General features: G+C 49.7%; 1 protein-coding gene across 2 annotated transcripts in view; it reads right to left on the bottom strand.

The window, feature by feature from the left end:
• The window catches only part of ASPM (assembly factor for spindle microtubules), a 393,967-nt gene that overhangs the window by 354,102 nt on the left and 24,258 nt on the right, over positions 1-15,607 (bottom strand). For both annotated transcript variants that reach the window (XM_085601843.1, XM_085601844.1), the window contains exon 4: positions 10,751-10,834. In XM_085601843.1, coding sequence (XP_085457969.1) covers positions 10,751-10,834 — 84 coding nt within the window. The remainder of the gene's footprint in view (positions 1-10,750; positions 10,835-15,607) is intronic.

The raw sequence follows: 15,607 nt of genomic DNA, 5'->3' as shown, positions 1-15,607 counted from the left end.
AACTCCCAAACCTTAACTTACCGTTAAGTCGATAACATTGTTTTCTCCCATAGGACTGCATTGACTGCTTTCTTGTGAAAATTGTTGTGTGTGTGGAGTTGGTTTGTATGAAACCTTAAGAAACTGCAAATGAACAAAAATGATGTACTTATCTTTTATCTAGGAAATGTCCCAATGTGATATCTGGGCATATCACACTGAGTAGAAACAGTAACTTAAAAATTAATCTGAAAATTAACTCAGAAAGTAATCTCAATAGTAACTGAAAAGTAATTCATACTGTTTTATGGACAAGTGGCTTACCTGTAACCAATCCAATTGCATTCAACTACATTCAAACTGTGTTTAACTGCATTATTTCTGCAAAGTGCTATTACACATGCCTGTACCAGGCCTGGCTTGGTTCTAGAAATAAAATACAACTAAATATTTTTATACAAAAGAAAATTGGTCAGAGTTCAGTCTTTGAGTGTGTGACATTTCTTGCCTGAGTATGTGCAATAAATGCTTAACACTACCCTCTGATAAAACCTTACTGCTCGCCCACACTACCACAAATGGAGAATAAGGTATTATCTACTTTTACCTCTGCCTAACTTTGGGGATCCACTGGACTATGCGCACACTATACCTTACTTGGGTATAGTACATACAGAGCCAGCTTCCTACAGTATGACATGGGCAGATTCTGTAATTTACATGACTAGACAGTAAACACGCAGAAAAACTGTTTAATATAGGACAGACTGGTCGCCCAATTGGCGAGTACAGCATTGCATGCTGACCCTCTCAGCTGTACTAATCCTGAACGGCGCAAACAAAGTGGGCACTCAAAGGTATCAAACAACAACTCGTTTCATAAGCCAGTGTCGTATCTCGGGTCAAAATTCATGTAACTTTGTTGCCTTTAAAACTCTTGTGCCTTCCCGGGCACACATGGAGCCTGCTTCACAAGACCGCTTTCCGCCCTCTGGGGAGATGTGCCAAAGACTCCATGGAAGGATAACAATGAGGGACTGCAGGCCAGGGAGGTGGTACCTCCCTTCTGCAGGAAGCCACTTTGGTGTTAGCCCCAAAAGGCAGGCTTCAAGGGGGAAGACACCACTGAAGGCCAAATCCATCACACTAGGAAGGAGGGCTGCCCATTGTTTAAACAGCAGTCTGGCAAGGGGAGCAGAGGGGGCAAACCAGTTGCCAAACCGGTTTCCTCAGGGACATGTAGCCACACCCCAGGGATGGGCTAGTGAATTTGAAGACCGAGAGGGGTCTCGGCATCTTAGGAGTGAGCAGAATGGTGCATCCTACGATAGCCATCTGCCACACTCAACAGAAGTGGTCACCAGGTGGGAGGAGACCAGGTAGCCCATTGACTACCAACCGCGTTCTGCCCCAAGAGCATTTTCCAAGTAAAGGAGAGACACCCCATGGTACCCAGACCTCAAATCTCGACCGACTGGGAAGATGGACCAAAGAAGGACTGGCCTGCTGCACAAAGGGACTAGCACAGAGAGGCTGCAGTGTTGCTGGCTAGCGAAGGATGGGACAGGGTCCTGCACAAGGAGGAGTGATCTCTAGAACTCAGTCAAGCAAAGAGAACTTCAAGGGCCAGCTGACTGGCCTCCTGTTCTCAGCACAGGGACACACAGCTGAGGAAGCCTTCTGCTGAAAGTTGGTAGCCCAAAGACTTCAAGCCGCTACCACCGCTGCCATGCAGCACCAAGGAGCAATGCCCATCGTTCCACTCGAGTTTGCCGAGCCAGGGAATGCCGTTTGAGAGTTGCTGGGATTCACAGTTGGCGAATTATCGACTGAGGAAGGATTGGCCTGTGATCACTACACCAGCGACTGGTAGTCTAATGGCGATTAGACTTTGGCCAGACCGAGGAGGACATTCTGGGACGTCGACCCTGCAACCAGGACCCCCTCAACATCTTCGTGGACTGAGGAATCCTTGCAGGAAGACCACCATCAACTGTGTCACATCCACAGCAACTTTAGAGAATCTTCAGCATCCTTCATTCCTTGCAACAGGACCACTTCATAGGAATCCATTGCAACACAGGTAAAGTGCCTGAAACTGCTGGAGAACTACTTCCTCTGCAAAGGCAACTGTTGTTGAGGAGCTTGCTGGTCCCCTTGACTAACTCCCTGCTGGACTTGGTCACCCCAAGTACTTCTAATGAGCCGCATTGACATTTAGAAACGTTTTCTAAGAAAAACTGGTTAAGTGTAAAATGTGTTGAATTTGCAGAAGCTTGCTCACACTGGAGTGAAATAGTTTTGATCTATTATTGCTTGTAAAATCTATATCTCTGGAAACCTCAGGTGGATCTTTTTTGTTCTAGTGTCAAAATTCTTATAAAATACAGACTATTTTTATATATTTTGGTGTCTGATTTCTTGAGCATTGTGTTGATTTTGTCTATATTTGCTGTTTAAATGCTTTACACTTGTTCCTCTGTTTAAGCATTGCTGCTCAGTGCCACAGCTACCCAGGATTGAGCAAAGAGTTATGACAGAATAAACATAAAGGTCTTAAAGAGGTTACACATTGAGATTGCACAAACACACCATATAATACACCACATTTCCTCACACCTACTGAACGTATGGCACCACAGCCAATAGCTATTTGTTGCTATGTGTAAAGAAGTCTAGTGGTCAGATATTTGGAACTTTACATTAGCCAGCTGCATCGGCATCTGCCTAATTTTGGGCAATGGATGACCATCCGCAATAACATTCCTATTCAAAGATCTTAAGTTGCCACACAATCTTTGTACACCTATTGTTGCCATACAAGCGATACAGAAGATAAAGCCATCCAAGATTACCATTTTTACTGGCACCAACTTTGATATGGAAAAGGCGGCTCTTGTATGGTAGAGACCCACATTGAACAAAAAGGAAACTTGCAGAATGGGATTTTTAACTATAAACGAAGGTATGATTGCACATTGGAGTCTGTGAATTCAGCAGCATGGTCCATGTCATAGAATTTTGCTAACTCTACCTTTCTGATGGATGCATGGTGGTACTAAGGTATTCTTGTACTACTGACTTTAAAGCTACTACCATCAGAGTACTCTTCCAGAGGCTTGTTAAGCACATAGTACCTTTGCCACTCTCTATGGTATTTATAAATAATAGATATTGCCCTTTGATCTTGCCTCTGCTACCAGTGTGTTTTCAAAAAGTAATAGAAATAGTACTTAAGGATGTGTCTGGGGTGCAGGTCTTGGATGATGACATGTTGATTTTGGTGGGAGCACAGAAAGTACACAAAGAGACCCTGGCTAAAGTACTATTGATCTTGAGAGAAAGTGGCATGATCGTTATGAAGAATAAATACAAATTCAGACTGGGCAGGGTGAGTTATCTTTTACACTGTTTCCACTGAAGTAATCAAGCCTAATGGGTAGAATACGTTGTCAATGCAACTAAAGAACAAGTAGTTTGCCTTGGTTAACACATTATCTGGTAGAGTCTATTTAGCTACAGATTCCTTGCCTTAGAATAATACCCAGGAGTCAGACGGAAAGTCTTGAGCAGTACCCCCGCACACCGGTAGATGGCGTTGTTCGGCTACATCAGCCATGACATGCATCTGTGTATATAGGTGTCACTCCAGCACGCTGACATCAGTTTCTTTTCATGACATTTCCACGCCTGAAAGGCAGAGCCACGGAATTTGCTGTTGTACTGGTGTGCAGCACTAAGGGCCTCAGAAGGATGACGCTTTGCAGAATTCCATTCGTAAAGCAGGGAGGATCATTAAGGAATCTGCAGCTAGAAAGTCTATACCAGATAAGGAATTACCAAAGGCAAGTAATTTGTTCATCTGATAGAGACTTCTAGTCGCAGATTCTGTAGCTTAGAATAGATACAAAATTAATATCTCCCCGGAGATGGGTCTGAATAGACCAAAAAAGTCCTGCAGGACCAAATGGACAAAATGCCCCTCACATTGGACCCGATTGTCTAGGCAGTAGTGCTTGGTGAACATGTGTAGAGATGTTCATGTTGCTGCCTGACAGATGTTCAGGACAGGGACTCCGCGAGCTAAGGCAGTGATCGCAGCCTAGCTCCTGGTGGAATGAGCAGGCGAGCCCTCAGAGGGGTGGCTTCCTGGCTGATGCATAGCAGAATTTTATGTGGAGTCATCGTGAGATGGTCTGTTTCTGCACAGCCTTTCCTTTCTTCACCCAAGGTACCCAACAAAGAGTTAATCTACTACCCGGAACCCTTTAGTGTGATTGAGGTCCATCATGGTGGAGTCTCTCCTTTTCTTTAGCAGGGTGAAGCAGAGCAAAAAAGGTAGTCAAGGTGATATTTCGGCCTACATGAAAAGTTGTTACCACCTTCGGGAAGGAAGGAAGCACTGATTCTCAGAACCAATTTGTCTGGATAAAATATCGTGTAGGAAGAGTGCAATGAGTGCTTACAGTTCGTTGATCCTACTAGCCAAGGTTATGGCCACCAAAAAAGCCATTTTGATTATGTGTGGACAGTTGTGCATACATTTGAATTGTGCACACGAGAAAAGTGAAGACCAGATTGAGGTCCCTTAAGACAATGGGCTTGGGGGAAAACAGTTGTTGGGAGTCCCTTTAAAAAAACAGAGTCAAAATGGGCGACTTGAACAAAGAAGGTTGATCCAGCAACCACAGAAAAGCGGAAATAGCAGACAAGTAACCTTTAATAGTGCGCAGAGCAGAGCCTGAAGGGCCAGAGAAAGAACAAACAATAACATGTGGGATAAGGGTGCATTAACGAGGATGAATATTCTTGGATGCACACCAGGTCACAAATTCATCCCAATGGAAAGCGTATACCATCTTTGTGGAGGGATGCCTGGCTGTCAGAAAAACATCACAGACTACGGGAGGATGTTGAAGACTGTCAATTGACACCGCTCAATCTCCATGCATGAAAGTGGAGGGTGCGCAGGTTCGAGTGCAATACCCTGCCCTGTTGGTGCGACTGAAGATCCTCCTAAAGGGGCACACTGATTGGAGGACCAATGCTTGAGCTCGGGATACCATGCTCTCCGTTCCCAATCTGGAGCCACAAGAATGTCATTACTGATCATCTTCAGAACTCTGGGCAGGTGTGTTATCAGAAAAAGGCATACATGAGGCCTGAGCTCCAAGCGTGAGTCACCTTTGAAACTCTATCACACAGAATTGATGGCATTGCGCGTTCTTGGTGGTGGCGAACAGATCTAACCGAGGTTCTCCCTAGTTTCTCAAGAGACCTAGCAACACCTCTGAATGTAGATGCCATTCGTGATTAGCTAGGCATCGACGGCTGAGTTGGTCTTCTCTGGCGTTCAGAAAGCCTGCCAGATGTGCAACCACCAGGGAATTGCCCTGATGCGCCAGCCATGTCAAGAAACGCAGGGCCTCCTGACACAGGCTTCATGACTCAAACCTACCCTGTTTGGTGCAGTACCACATGGCACGGGTGTGGTCCATGAACGCCTGAACTAGCCACCCCTTGATCAAAGAAAGAAAAGCTTTCAGCACCAGTTGGATAGAACACAGCTCCAGCAAATGGATATGGAGCTGGAACTTCACCGGAGACCACAATCCTTTGACCGTCACGTCTCCCAGATGGTGGTCCCAGCCCATGAGTGACATCTGTCACTACAGTCTGTTCTTGGTAGGGAAGAGAGAGGGGTCTGCCACTGACCCAATCGCAGTTCATCAACCACCACTGCAGGTCTTTTGTAATTCCCTCCAAGATCTGGGCCATGTCAGAGAGAGTGCACGGATGCTGCGCCCACTGGGACCACAGGTCCACCTACTGAACCCACATATGCTAATGGACACGTTACCAGAAGAATGCAGGAGGCCAAGAGGCCCAACAGCCTCAGAGTAATTTTCCCCAAAATCCAGGAGAGAGAACGAAACATCAGAACCATTGGCTGAATGTCCTGAACCAGCCATATGTGAGGCTAGGCCCAAAACTGCACTGTATCGAGAACAGCTCTGATGAAAGGAAGCATCTGAGAGGGAGTCGGTGTGACGTCAGTATGTTGACAGGGAACTTCAGCGAGTGCAGGAGGTCCGCTGGAGTCTCGAGAAAATAGCCTGGGCCGAGACTGCCTTCAACAGCCAATCGTCAAGGTAGGAAAGACTGGAATGCTTGACCTCCGCAGATATGTTGTAACCACTGCCATCACCTTGGTGAACACTCAAGGGGCATTGGTAAGGCCAAAGAGGAACACAGCGAACTGAAAATGCATGTGACTGACCATGACCACGGGTAACGCCTGTGGGATGTGGACATGTGTGTCCTGCAAGTCCAACACTACCAACCAGACAGACAAGACCTGAGCCAACATGAGCCTTTTGAATTTCTCTTTCAAGAAGAAATTAAGAGGGTACAAGTCTAAAATAGGGCAGAGGAGTCTGCCCTCTTTGGGCACCAGAAAGGAGTGGTAATAGCAACCACAACCTACATCTGATGCCTGCACCCTCTCTATGGCCCCTTTGGCCAAAAGAACTAACAGTCCATGATGGAGCAAAGAGAGATGGTCCCCTGTCAGCTGAATCTGAGTAGGTGACATGGGTGGAAGGTGTGTTCCAAGAAAGGGAATGGAGTTGCCCCTCTGAACGATTTGTAAAACCCACTTGCCTGATGGTATGGACTGCCAGAGGGGCAGGTAATGGTGAATCCTGCCTCCCACTGAGTGCCCGTGCTAACCGGAGGGTAAATTAAAGGGGTTTGAAGGCTGCAGCTGCCGGGGGGATAAGATAAAGGGGGTGTGGGGTGGCAGAGTAGCCTGACCTCTGGCAGCAGGAAAAACGAGGTCTGTGGGAATAGAGTCCATGGCAACAAAAAAGTTGGAAAGCCTGCTGGCCTGTGTGGCTGGGCGGGTGACGTGGTTTTTAGCACCTATCATAGTAACGGAAAGGGCAAGAGGTAGAATGTGGTTGGCGGGGGCCATAGATGGGCACAAAGACCTAGCAGTAGCTCTGCTGTCTTTAAAGTTTACAGCGCAGAGTCTGCCTTTTTGCCAAAGAGGCATGAGCCATCAAAGGACATGCCTAGCAAGTCGGTCGTGTCCAGTCCACATAGAATGGTGAACTTTTCAGCATCTCGCCCATCAGCAATAGCTTGGAGGAGTATGGCTCGAGCAGTACTTGTGAAACTAAATCCCACACAATGTGGATGTATCAGCCCAAAAGGCACGCTGTGTTCACTGACCTCAGTGCTTGGCTGGCAGAAGAGTAAATCCTCTTGGATTCACTATCCGGGCACTCAGTAGGAGGGATCGCGCCGAGTTGTACTTCGGAAGTGGAAGCTTGAACCATTAAGTTCTCCAGGGTGGGGTGATGGGTGAGGAAACTAGATTTGAAAGGAGCAGAGCGATGGCAGCGGGCAATCGTCCGGTGCATATAAGCCCTACGCAGAGCTTGGACCAGGCCCAAGCAGGACATCAGTCAGGGCTTCAATGAATGGGAGGAGAGGTTCTGTAGAGGTAACTCCTGGCTAAGGCACCTGTCAAGACGTGAGTCTTCACTGCTACCAAGGACAATGTAAGGTCCAGGACCTCAGCTGCCCTCCGTACCACCACTGCAAAAGAGTCTCCCTCCTCTGTAGCCATGGTAGGAGGAGAGACCAAGCCAGTGCCTGGTGAGATGTCCAAACCACTGGCATCTCCCATTTCCTCATACCAGTTGTCCACCGATTTGTCAAGGGGTGATAGAATTCACAAGGGTCCTCAGACCCCTCGCAATCGTCCCCCTCTCCAGACCTGTCAAAAGCAAGAGGCTCTGACTCAGAAGGCACGGTACAGGGCTGGCACCGGAGACTGCATTGGTGGATGCCGATCCAGCTCCATATCGGAGTGGGGAATGACAATAGGGTATGCAGTGCCAGGGATGACACCACTGGAGTGGACACAGAGGAAAGTCACGTTCTCGCAGCTGGGCCTGCTCCAGATCCAAAATTGGATACATTGGGCCCAACTGGCGCAGAGGGCGGACCTACCTGCAGGAACCCAATAGAAGCACCTCTGAACCCATGGAGCCTGAAGGCATCCCAGAGGGTTTGGGCGGCCCAAATAGGAGGTGTATGGCCCCATAAAACTCCTCGAGTTGGGTGGGGGTCGCTCTTGGAAACTCTAGGAGGTGCAAAGGTGACCCAGACAAAGGCTCTGCATTGGAGTTAAGCCTAGAGTGTCATCATTCCTGCATTTTGTTGTGTCAGGCCACTCACCTGGAGAAGTTGTCAGCAGAGGCGATGCTTGACCCAACACACTCTAAACACAGCGCCCGACCAAGGAATGTATTACCTTAACTCAGACGCTGTCCAGGTGGTAAGGGGGTCAGGATAAAACAACAAAAGAGATCTGGAGTGTTGTCTGGCTCACTGCTATGCACGTAACGCCCAACAATCCCTCTTTTGGGTGCTAGAAAGAACAACTAGGGTGAGGAAACATAAGTCACATTAGTCATTGTGCCGATCAACATAATCAATTTCTAGTAAACACACTAGGTAATGAAAACACTTACAAAATAAATGAAACAGTAAACACGTATTATGACCTCTTGTGGGAAGGAGACACACCTGTCTCACATTATGTCCTTAGTCGCAGTTCGAAGTCTTCCCACTGAGCAAATTACGCCATACGCTTCACAAGAATTATGCTTCGTCTTTCAGCTTCACTGTTCTTTCTTTTTCTATTTTTTTGTTCATGGGAATGTCTTTTGGGCTCTCAATAGTCGTCAATTAGTTCAGGAATTAATGAACAAGCCCTAGAGTGCTGCAGGCTTGAAATAAATAGGAGTCTTGAAGAAAACAAGAATAGTGCCCTAACCTTGCTCTCTCTCCCTTGCTTTTCTTTCATTCCAGATGCTGATGCCTCCAGGTCGGAACCGGAGGCGGGACCGCTTTTCCAGGCGATTGCCGGAGCAGAAGAGATTTCCACCATTGCTCAACGTAGGATTTGTTTTTTTTTGCGATGGCGGGATGGGGGGGGATTCCGATTAGCCGCTCGAAGATGTCTGTGAGAGCTCAGATGTTGCAGGCCAGGCAGGAGTGAGGGGTTCAGAGTCCACAGAGATAGGAGGGAGGTTCTTCTTGAAAGGAATAAAGCCAAGCGCCCAACTGGGGTATAACTGGAATACTTATAAGCAGTTTGACTGTTCTGGAAGGGCCCATGGTTAATTATGGTTTAACGGTTCTGTGTTCTAGAAGGGCACACGTTTAACTGGGACACAGTTTCCAGGAATACTGGATTGCAGGCACATGGAAAATTGCCAACGTGCGTTACTAGTGTTGGCACGTGAAACAATTATAAGCAACTGCCGCGGGAAATACTAAACGAGCACCTGACACAATTAGTTTGACAAAGAAACAAGTCTCTAATAAACACGAGGATAATTACAAACATGTGGAGCACATGTAGGGTTCAGTACAAACATGAGGATTGTCACAAACGTGGAGCATTACAATCATGAGGAAAATATGGAAATCTGGCACATTGCAACAATAGTTTATGCCTAGCAAAACACAAAAACCACTGAACTCTTTAGACTCTGCTTGTAGCAAGGTTTGTATAAACGAAATGGGGAACATCATTTAACCTAAGCTGTGTAAAAGAAGGGGGCGGCTACATGGCTCTTGGAGAGATGAACTTAAGCACATATGATGCATGCTGGCATGCAAGAGTTAGTAATCATAACAGTCGGAGGACTTCTACCAGGGTGGAAAAGTTGGAGAGCGCTTTAACTTATGCTTACGCTTGTGGGACTTGCTCAATTTTTAGGACTGGGACAACGATCGTCGAGAGCAACTCCGCTAGCGATTTAGGGACCTTACGTAGGACCAGGATCAACAGTGTATGGGAGCGGTAGGGAGGGGTGTAGTCAGACATCAGGCAGCAAGTAGCTTCAGGGAACGTTCCGATTCATGCCGTGGCAGTCTTCGCAGGCGTTGGAGTTGTGGTCCCGCTCCAAGAACCACAAACAAACCAAGGGTGGGTCTGTCACAGATACTTGCCTGTGACAGGCCCCTCAGGATTTGAATACCGCTGTCTTTTAAGAGGACATCACTAGCATAAAGGAGAAAAATCTGAAAAACAGCTTCGACAAAATGTCAAATTAAAGGTCAGTCAAAAATTGGCTGGGATAGCCCTCTACGGATGAGATGCTGTTGGGGAAAGAAACGAACCAATGTCCACGCGCTGGGGTGGCGCTTATATAAGCACTGCGTACGTCACTTCTGGCATGGATGATGCAGAAAAACCAACGGGAAGTCAAAAGACGACGCCTACCACTGCGCATGTGTACTGCTTAAGATTTTCCGGATCCAGTCTAACGCTCTATGGTAAGGAATCTTTTTTAAATCATGTAATATTTACTATGTTGGAACACCAAGCCTCCAGAACTCAAATAACCTGTCATCAGCAATCTAGTCAACAAATACCCTCCAAATAAAAAACTGCATCACAAACGTATCTGTTAACATCTTTTCAACATATGTGACTCATTCAACAAGTCTGTGTTCTCAATGTTCCATGGTTGCCACCCTGTTTAAGAACTCTATTTCAGTCTCTTAAAACCAAATGTGGTTTATACTTTTTCACACACAATATTGTGAGAGAATGAACCTGAACAGTTACTCATGAGGCTACTAAAAATGCTTCACCAAATTTAATTATAGAATAAAATCCATTTGCCTTCTTTAGATGATCAATTTAAATCATAATATTCTAATTAATCCTTTTTTCACTTACCTATGTGTACAGATTTCATAAAGGTACTCTTTGAGGCCTCTACGTTATGAGTTATCAATGAAGAAGATTTTAAGGCCAGAGACACTGAAAAAATTAAAGAACAATTTACATTTCTGAAAAAACGAGATCTACTATATCAACAGCTACACACCATGACAGACATACATTAGGATATAACCCCTGTTCAATATGGCATGAACAAGTTACTTACCTTTGGTAACTTACATTAAGGCGGATAGACTAACCACAGATATATTCTTTTAAATATTCCCACGTGCCAGACTGAATCTGGTGATTTTTCTCAGCAAAGTTCCCCGCGTACTGGTAGGTGGCACCATATAGCTCCGAAAGGACGTTATACTGCCACGTAAGTGATGAAACTCAGCCACTTATAAGCATTGCACCTACGCACTATATGCCATGTCAAACTGCAGGTGCAGACATTATGCATGTTTCATGGACATGCTCCAGTATTAATGCTTATTAGGGCCCGATATTTGCACACATAAGTAAGGTAATCAGAATACAAATAGCACCCGGCCCATTATTGCCTTGCAAGGATATGTCAAGCATATACCAGTCTCAGTAAGGAGGTTTGTTGCACTTGCCTTGGTACTGGCTAAGAAGTTGTAGAAGGCTGGCTTAGTATATTGTGCACACTTATTCAAGTGAAGCACCTTGCACTAATCCAGACAACTCTTATGGTGATTTTAGTGGTCTTAGACAACCATAGACAGCTCTCTAAGTGGTAACTGTGGAGAGCAGCCCTCAGGCTTACTCCAGAAGAAGTGTTAAGCAGCTTGTTTTACCAAAACTAATCAAACAGTATAGGTTAAACGAAAAAGAACCACACAGTTGAGTTACAAAAATAAGTACATTTATTATACACACTCACTAACAAATTGGTATATCTCCTACCCGGAGAGAACACAATACACACAATATTTTAAATGTAAAACAGGTAAGTGAGCACAAATACACAGTGGTCTCCAGGGGGAGACCAAACCATATACTGAAGTTGAATGCGAACTGCGACTGAAGTCGGACTTGGCCCAGAAGACTCTGAAGAGCTTGGGACCCAAGGTAAGTACACAGGAATCCCACGGAAGTTGTGTGCAGAATGGGTCAATGGGAAAATCGAGGTTGCAGTTTTTCAGAAGAAGGACCCTTCCTAGTGGACCGTGAAGAAACCCAGTGGAAGGCAGAAGGTTGGAGAGTCACCCCACCCATGGATACCCCAGGAACCAGGATACCTACACCAGGGTAGCCAGGTGCATAGGTGTGAAGTGACATCAGAAACCACCATAGACCACAATGGAGGACTTCAGAAAAGATGCCGCAGACAAAGAAGGTGAAAGAGTACAGTGGAATCCAAGGGTGGATTCTTGACAAGAAGAATCAGCAAGCAGAGGGGACGGAGTCTATGCCACTTCGGACGTGACCAGAAGGCACAGAAGAACATTGACCACCCATGACGGAAGACACAGGGGTGATGGCGGTGACCTTGTCGCTGCAGCTGTGAGGATCAAAACAAAAGTTCTGAGAGGCAATGTAAACAAGGTATCAGGATATAAACAGCACTAATGCCAAACACAAAGCACTTAAGAAGAGAGGAGATCCATTACGTTTTTTGATCCTTTATTATAGATGTAAAAGAGAAAAGCCAATACAGCCAACGCATTTCACCCGTGGCGGGCTTCTTCAGGGCATCCAGAGAGGAGAAGTATTCCTGTAGAGACTAAGTTAAATTCTCATGCAGGTAGCGGGGAAAGACGAACAACTGACTGTATATATCAGATTAAGTCCTTAATGTGAACCCATCCAGGCAAAACAGTCTTATGGAAGTTGTGTTTCCAATGAGTGACCCCGCAGTAGAGGAGCAGTAGTATATAGTTACAAGTGGAGATCCTATTACGGCTGAAGAGTAGCCCAAATCAGAATAAAAGAAGTGGAACAGTCTTCCACATCTTAAAGCGCACCCTTCAAGTTTTCGGGAATCAAAGCACGGCAGGGTCAGATGCAGTTCAAAGGTGTCAGCCTTGATTTGATGAACAAAAAAGTGCAGCTGTGAGGACCAGGCGATGCTGTGGAAGACCAGGAGCCTTTCACGAGCTATCCCACATCGGAAGTCATGAACCAGGGGTCGGTGTCCGGCGGGAGCCACCAACAAGCCTTGGCAGAAGCAACAGACATGATAAATGACAACGGTGCAGCGTTGGGATCAGCAACGTCCAAGGAACTCATCAAGTGCAGGAGAGTCAGAGCTGGCCCAAGCAAGCAGGAGACCCACTGAAGCCAAAGAAGACCTTCAAGAGGGCCCACAGGCCGAAGGCACAGGAGTAGCAAGAGGACCTCGAACTGCTCACCAAAGATGCAGGCCTATGGTGCAGAGGATGCAGCAAGGACGAAGACTTGGTAGGAAGACATGCTGGAGCTTCTTGTAGCCAGAAGATCTCTGGAGGACAGAGCCAACAAGCCTTGGCTAGGGTTCGGAAGCTGGGCCCGGTGCTCGAGCTCCGTCCCAGGGTGCGGGGGCCCCCTGTCCCGCAAGCCAGCCGAGGGTCCTGGCGCTGGGGTCCACCGGGGCCCGGGGAGGCTCTGCCCGGCCTGGCTAGGGTTCGGAAGCTGGGCCTGGGCCCGGTGCTCGGGCTCCGTCCCAGGGTGTGGGAGCCCTCTGTCCTGCAAGCCAGCCGAGGGTCTGGGCGCTGGGGACGGGGGTCCACCGGGGCCCAGGGAGGCTCTCCCCGGCCTGGCTAGGGTTCGGAGTAGGGCTGGGCGGAATTGGCGTAAGACCTCCACGCGGAATTATGGAGAAAAAAAAAGTGTGGAAAACGAGCGCACATCCTGAAGGTCCGTGTGCCCGGGACAGGAGTCCCTCGTGCCCGAAGCAGGCTCCTCAATCTCACCGACCTGGCTGGGTTGAGAAGCAGTGACCGGCCCCGGGGCCTGGTATTCAGTCAGGGCCTGGGAGCCCCCGTCCTGCGGCCTGACAAGTGTCTGTCTGCCCGGGACAAGGGTCCCTGGTGAGGAGCCCTGGAGCCCTGCGTGGGTGGGCAGGCAGGGAGCCCTACCGCTATGGCTCGGCTCAGGGCGGGCATACGGGCGTCCTTTCAGGTGCCGGCCATCTGGTCGCTCCTTTCCCCTCGGCCATCTGGTCGCGCGCAATGCTTTCCAATAGGGCGACCATTTGGCCGGGCCGGCCTGGCAGCCCTGATGAGGGTCTATTTGCCTCCCGGATCCCAGCCAGGGTTCCAGGAGGTCGGGCGCGTCTGCGCCCATAGGGTCCCCTCCGTCACTCGGAGCACGCGGGTTACAAGAAAGGGGGGGTAGCCTTCCTCCGGATTAGTAGGGGCAGGGTATGCCGGAACACCCCTCCGGGGCTGGCGGTTCTTTGCCGGGGAACCAGATGGACTACGCCCAGACAACATACTCCTAGGCGTCCGGGGCTCCCTCCTCCGGCCCGGGGCATGGGAAAATGCCCGGGACGGGCTCCACGGGTCCCGGGCAGTCGTCCCCTGGGCGTCCGGACCCGAGCGCTCCGGTGGTCCTCCCCGTGCCCGAGGTTCAGCCGGGGTCCCAGAGCCCTACGTGGGTGGGCAAGTTGCCGGCCATCTGGTCGCTCCTTTCCCCTCGGCCATCTGGTCGCGCGCAATGCTTTCCAATGGGGCAACCAGATGGCCGGGCCGGCATTGAAGTCCCGATGAGAGTCCATTTGCCTCACGGATCCCAGCCAGGGCTCCAGGAGGTCGGGCGCGTCCATGCCTAGGGTCCCCTCCATCACTCGGAGAGCGCGGGTTACAAGAAAGGGGGGTAGCCTTCCTCCGGATTAGTAGGGGCAGGGTATGCCGGTACACCCCTACGGGGCTGTCGGTTCTTTGCCGGGGACCAGATGAGCTACACCCGGGCAACACCTCCCAGTCATCCGGGGCTCCCTCCTCCGGCCCGCGGCGTGGCAAAGTGCCCGGGACGGGCTCCACGGGACCTGGGCCCGAGAGCTCCGGTGGACCTCCCCGTGCCGGAGGCCCAGCCGGGGTCCCTGAGCCCCCCGGGACGCAGAGCCCCCCCCCGCACCCGAGCCCTGCGTGGGTGGGCAGGCGGGAGCCCTGCTGCTATGGCTCGGCTCGGGCAGACGGGCGTCCTTTAAGGTGCCGGCCATCTGGTCACACGCAATGCTTTCCAGTTGGGCGACCAGATGGCCGGGCCGGCCTGGAAGTCCTGATGAGGGTCCATTTGCCTCCCGGATCCCAGCCAGGGCTCCAGGAGGCTGGGAGCATTCGCCCCTAGGGTCCCCTCCGTCACTCAGAGCGCGCGGGGTAGCCTTCCTCCAGATTACTAGGGACAGGGTACTCTGGGACCCCTCTCGGCCTAGCGGTCCTCAGCCGGCAGCTGGACGGGCCCGGATGCCGCCCCAGCCCTGGGTCTGTCCCAGGGCCTGCTGCGTGGCAGGCTGCCCCGGATGAGATCCGGCGGGCCTCCCCCTGCTGGGCTGGTTCCAGGGACCCCTGAGAGGGCGGCCTCCCCACCCCAGGCTCCGTCCTGGGTCCTGCCGTGTGGCAGGTGTGCCCGAACGAGTTCCCGCGGGCTCCGTCCTGGGTCCTGCCACATGGCAGGGTGCCCTGGACTGGGTCCGGCGGGCCTGGGGAGGCTTCCCCTGCGCCTCCGGCCCCAGGCCCCATCCCCTGGCCTGCGGCACCCCGGCCTGGCTAGGGTTCGAAATAGGGCTGGGTGGAATTGGCGTAAGGCCTCCACGCGGAATTATGGAGAGAAAAAATAAGTGGAAAACGAGCACACATCCTGAGGGTCCATGTGCCCGGTACAGGAGTCCCTCGCACCCGGGCGGGTGGGTGGGTGGGGGCA

The sequence above is a fragment of the Triturus cristatus genome, chromosome 4_2, assembly GCF_964204655.1.
Source record: "Triturus cristatus chromosome 4_2, aTriCri1.1, whole genome shotgun sequence".
Classification (NCBI taxonomy): Eukaryota; Metazoa; Chordata; class Amphibia; order Caudata; family Salamandridae; genus Triturus; species Triturus cristatus.
The sequence above is the reverse complement of the archived record's forward strand: the minus strand, read 5'-3'. Positions and strand labels throughout refer to the sequence as shown.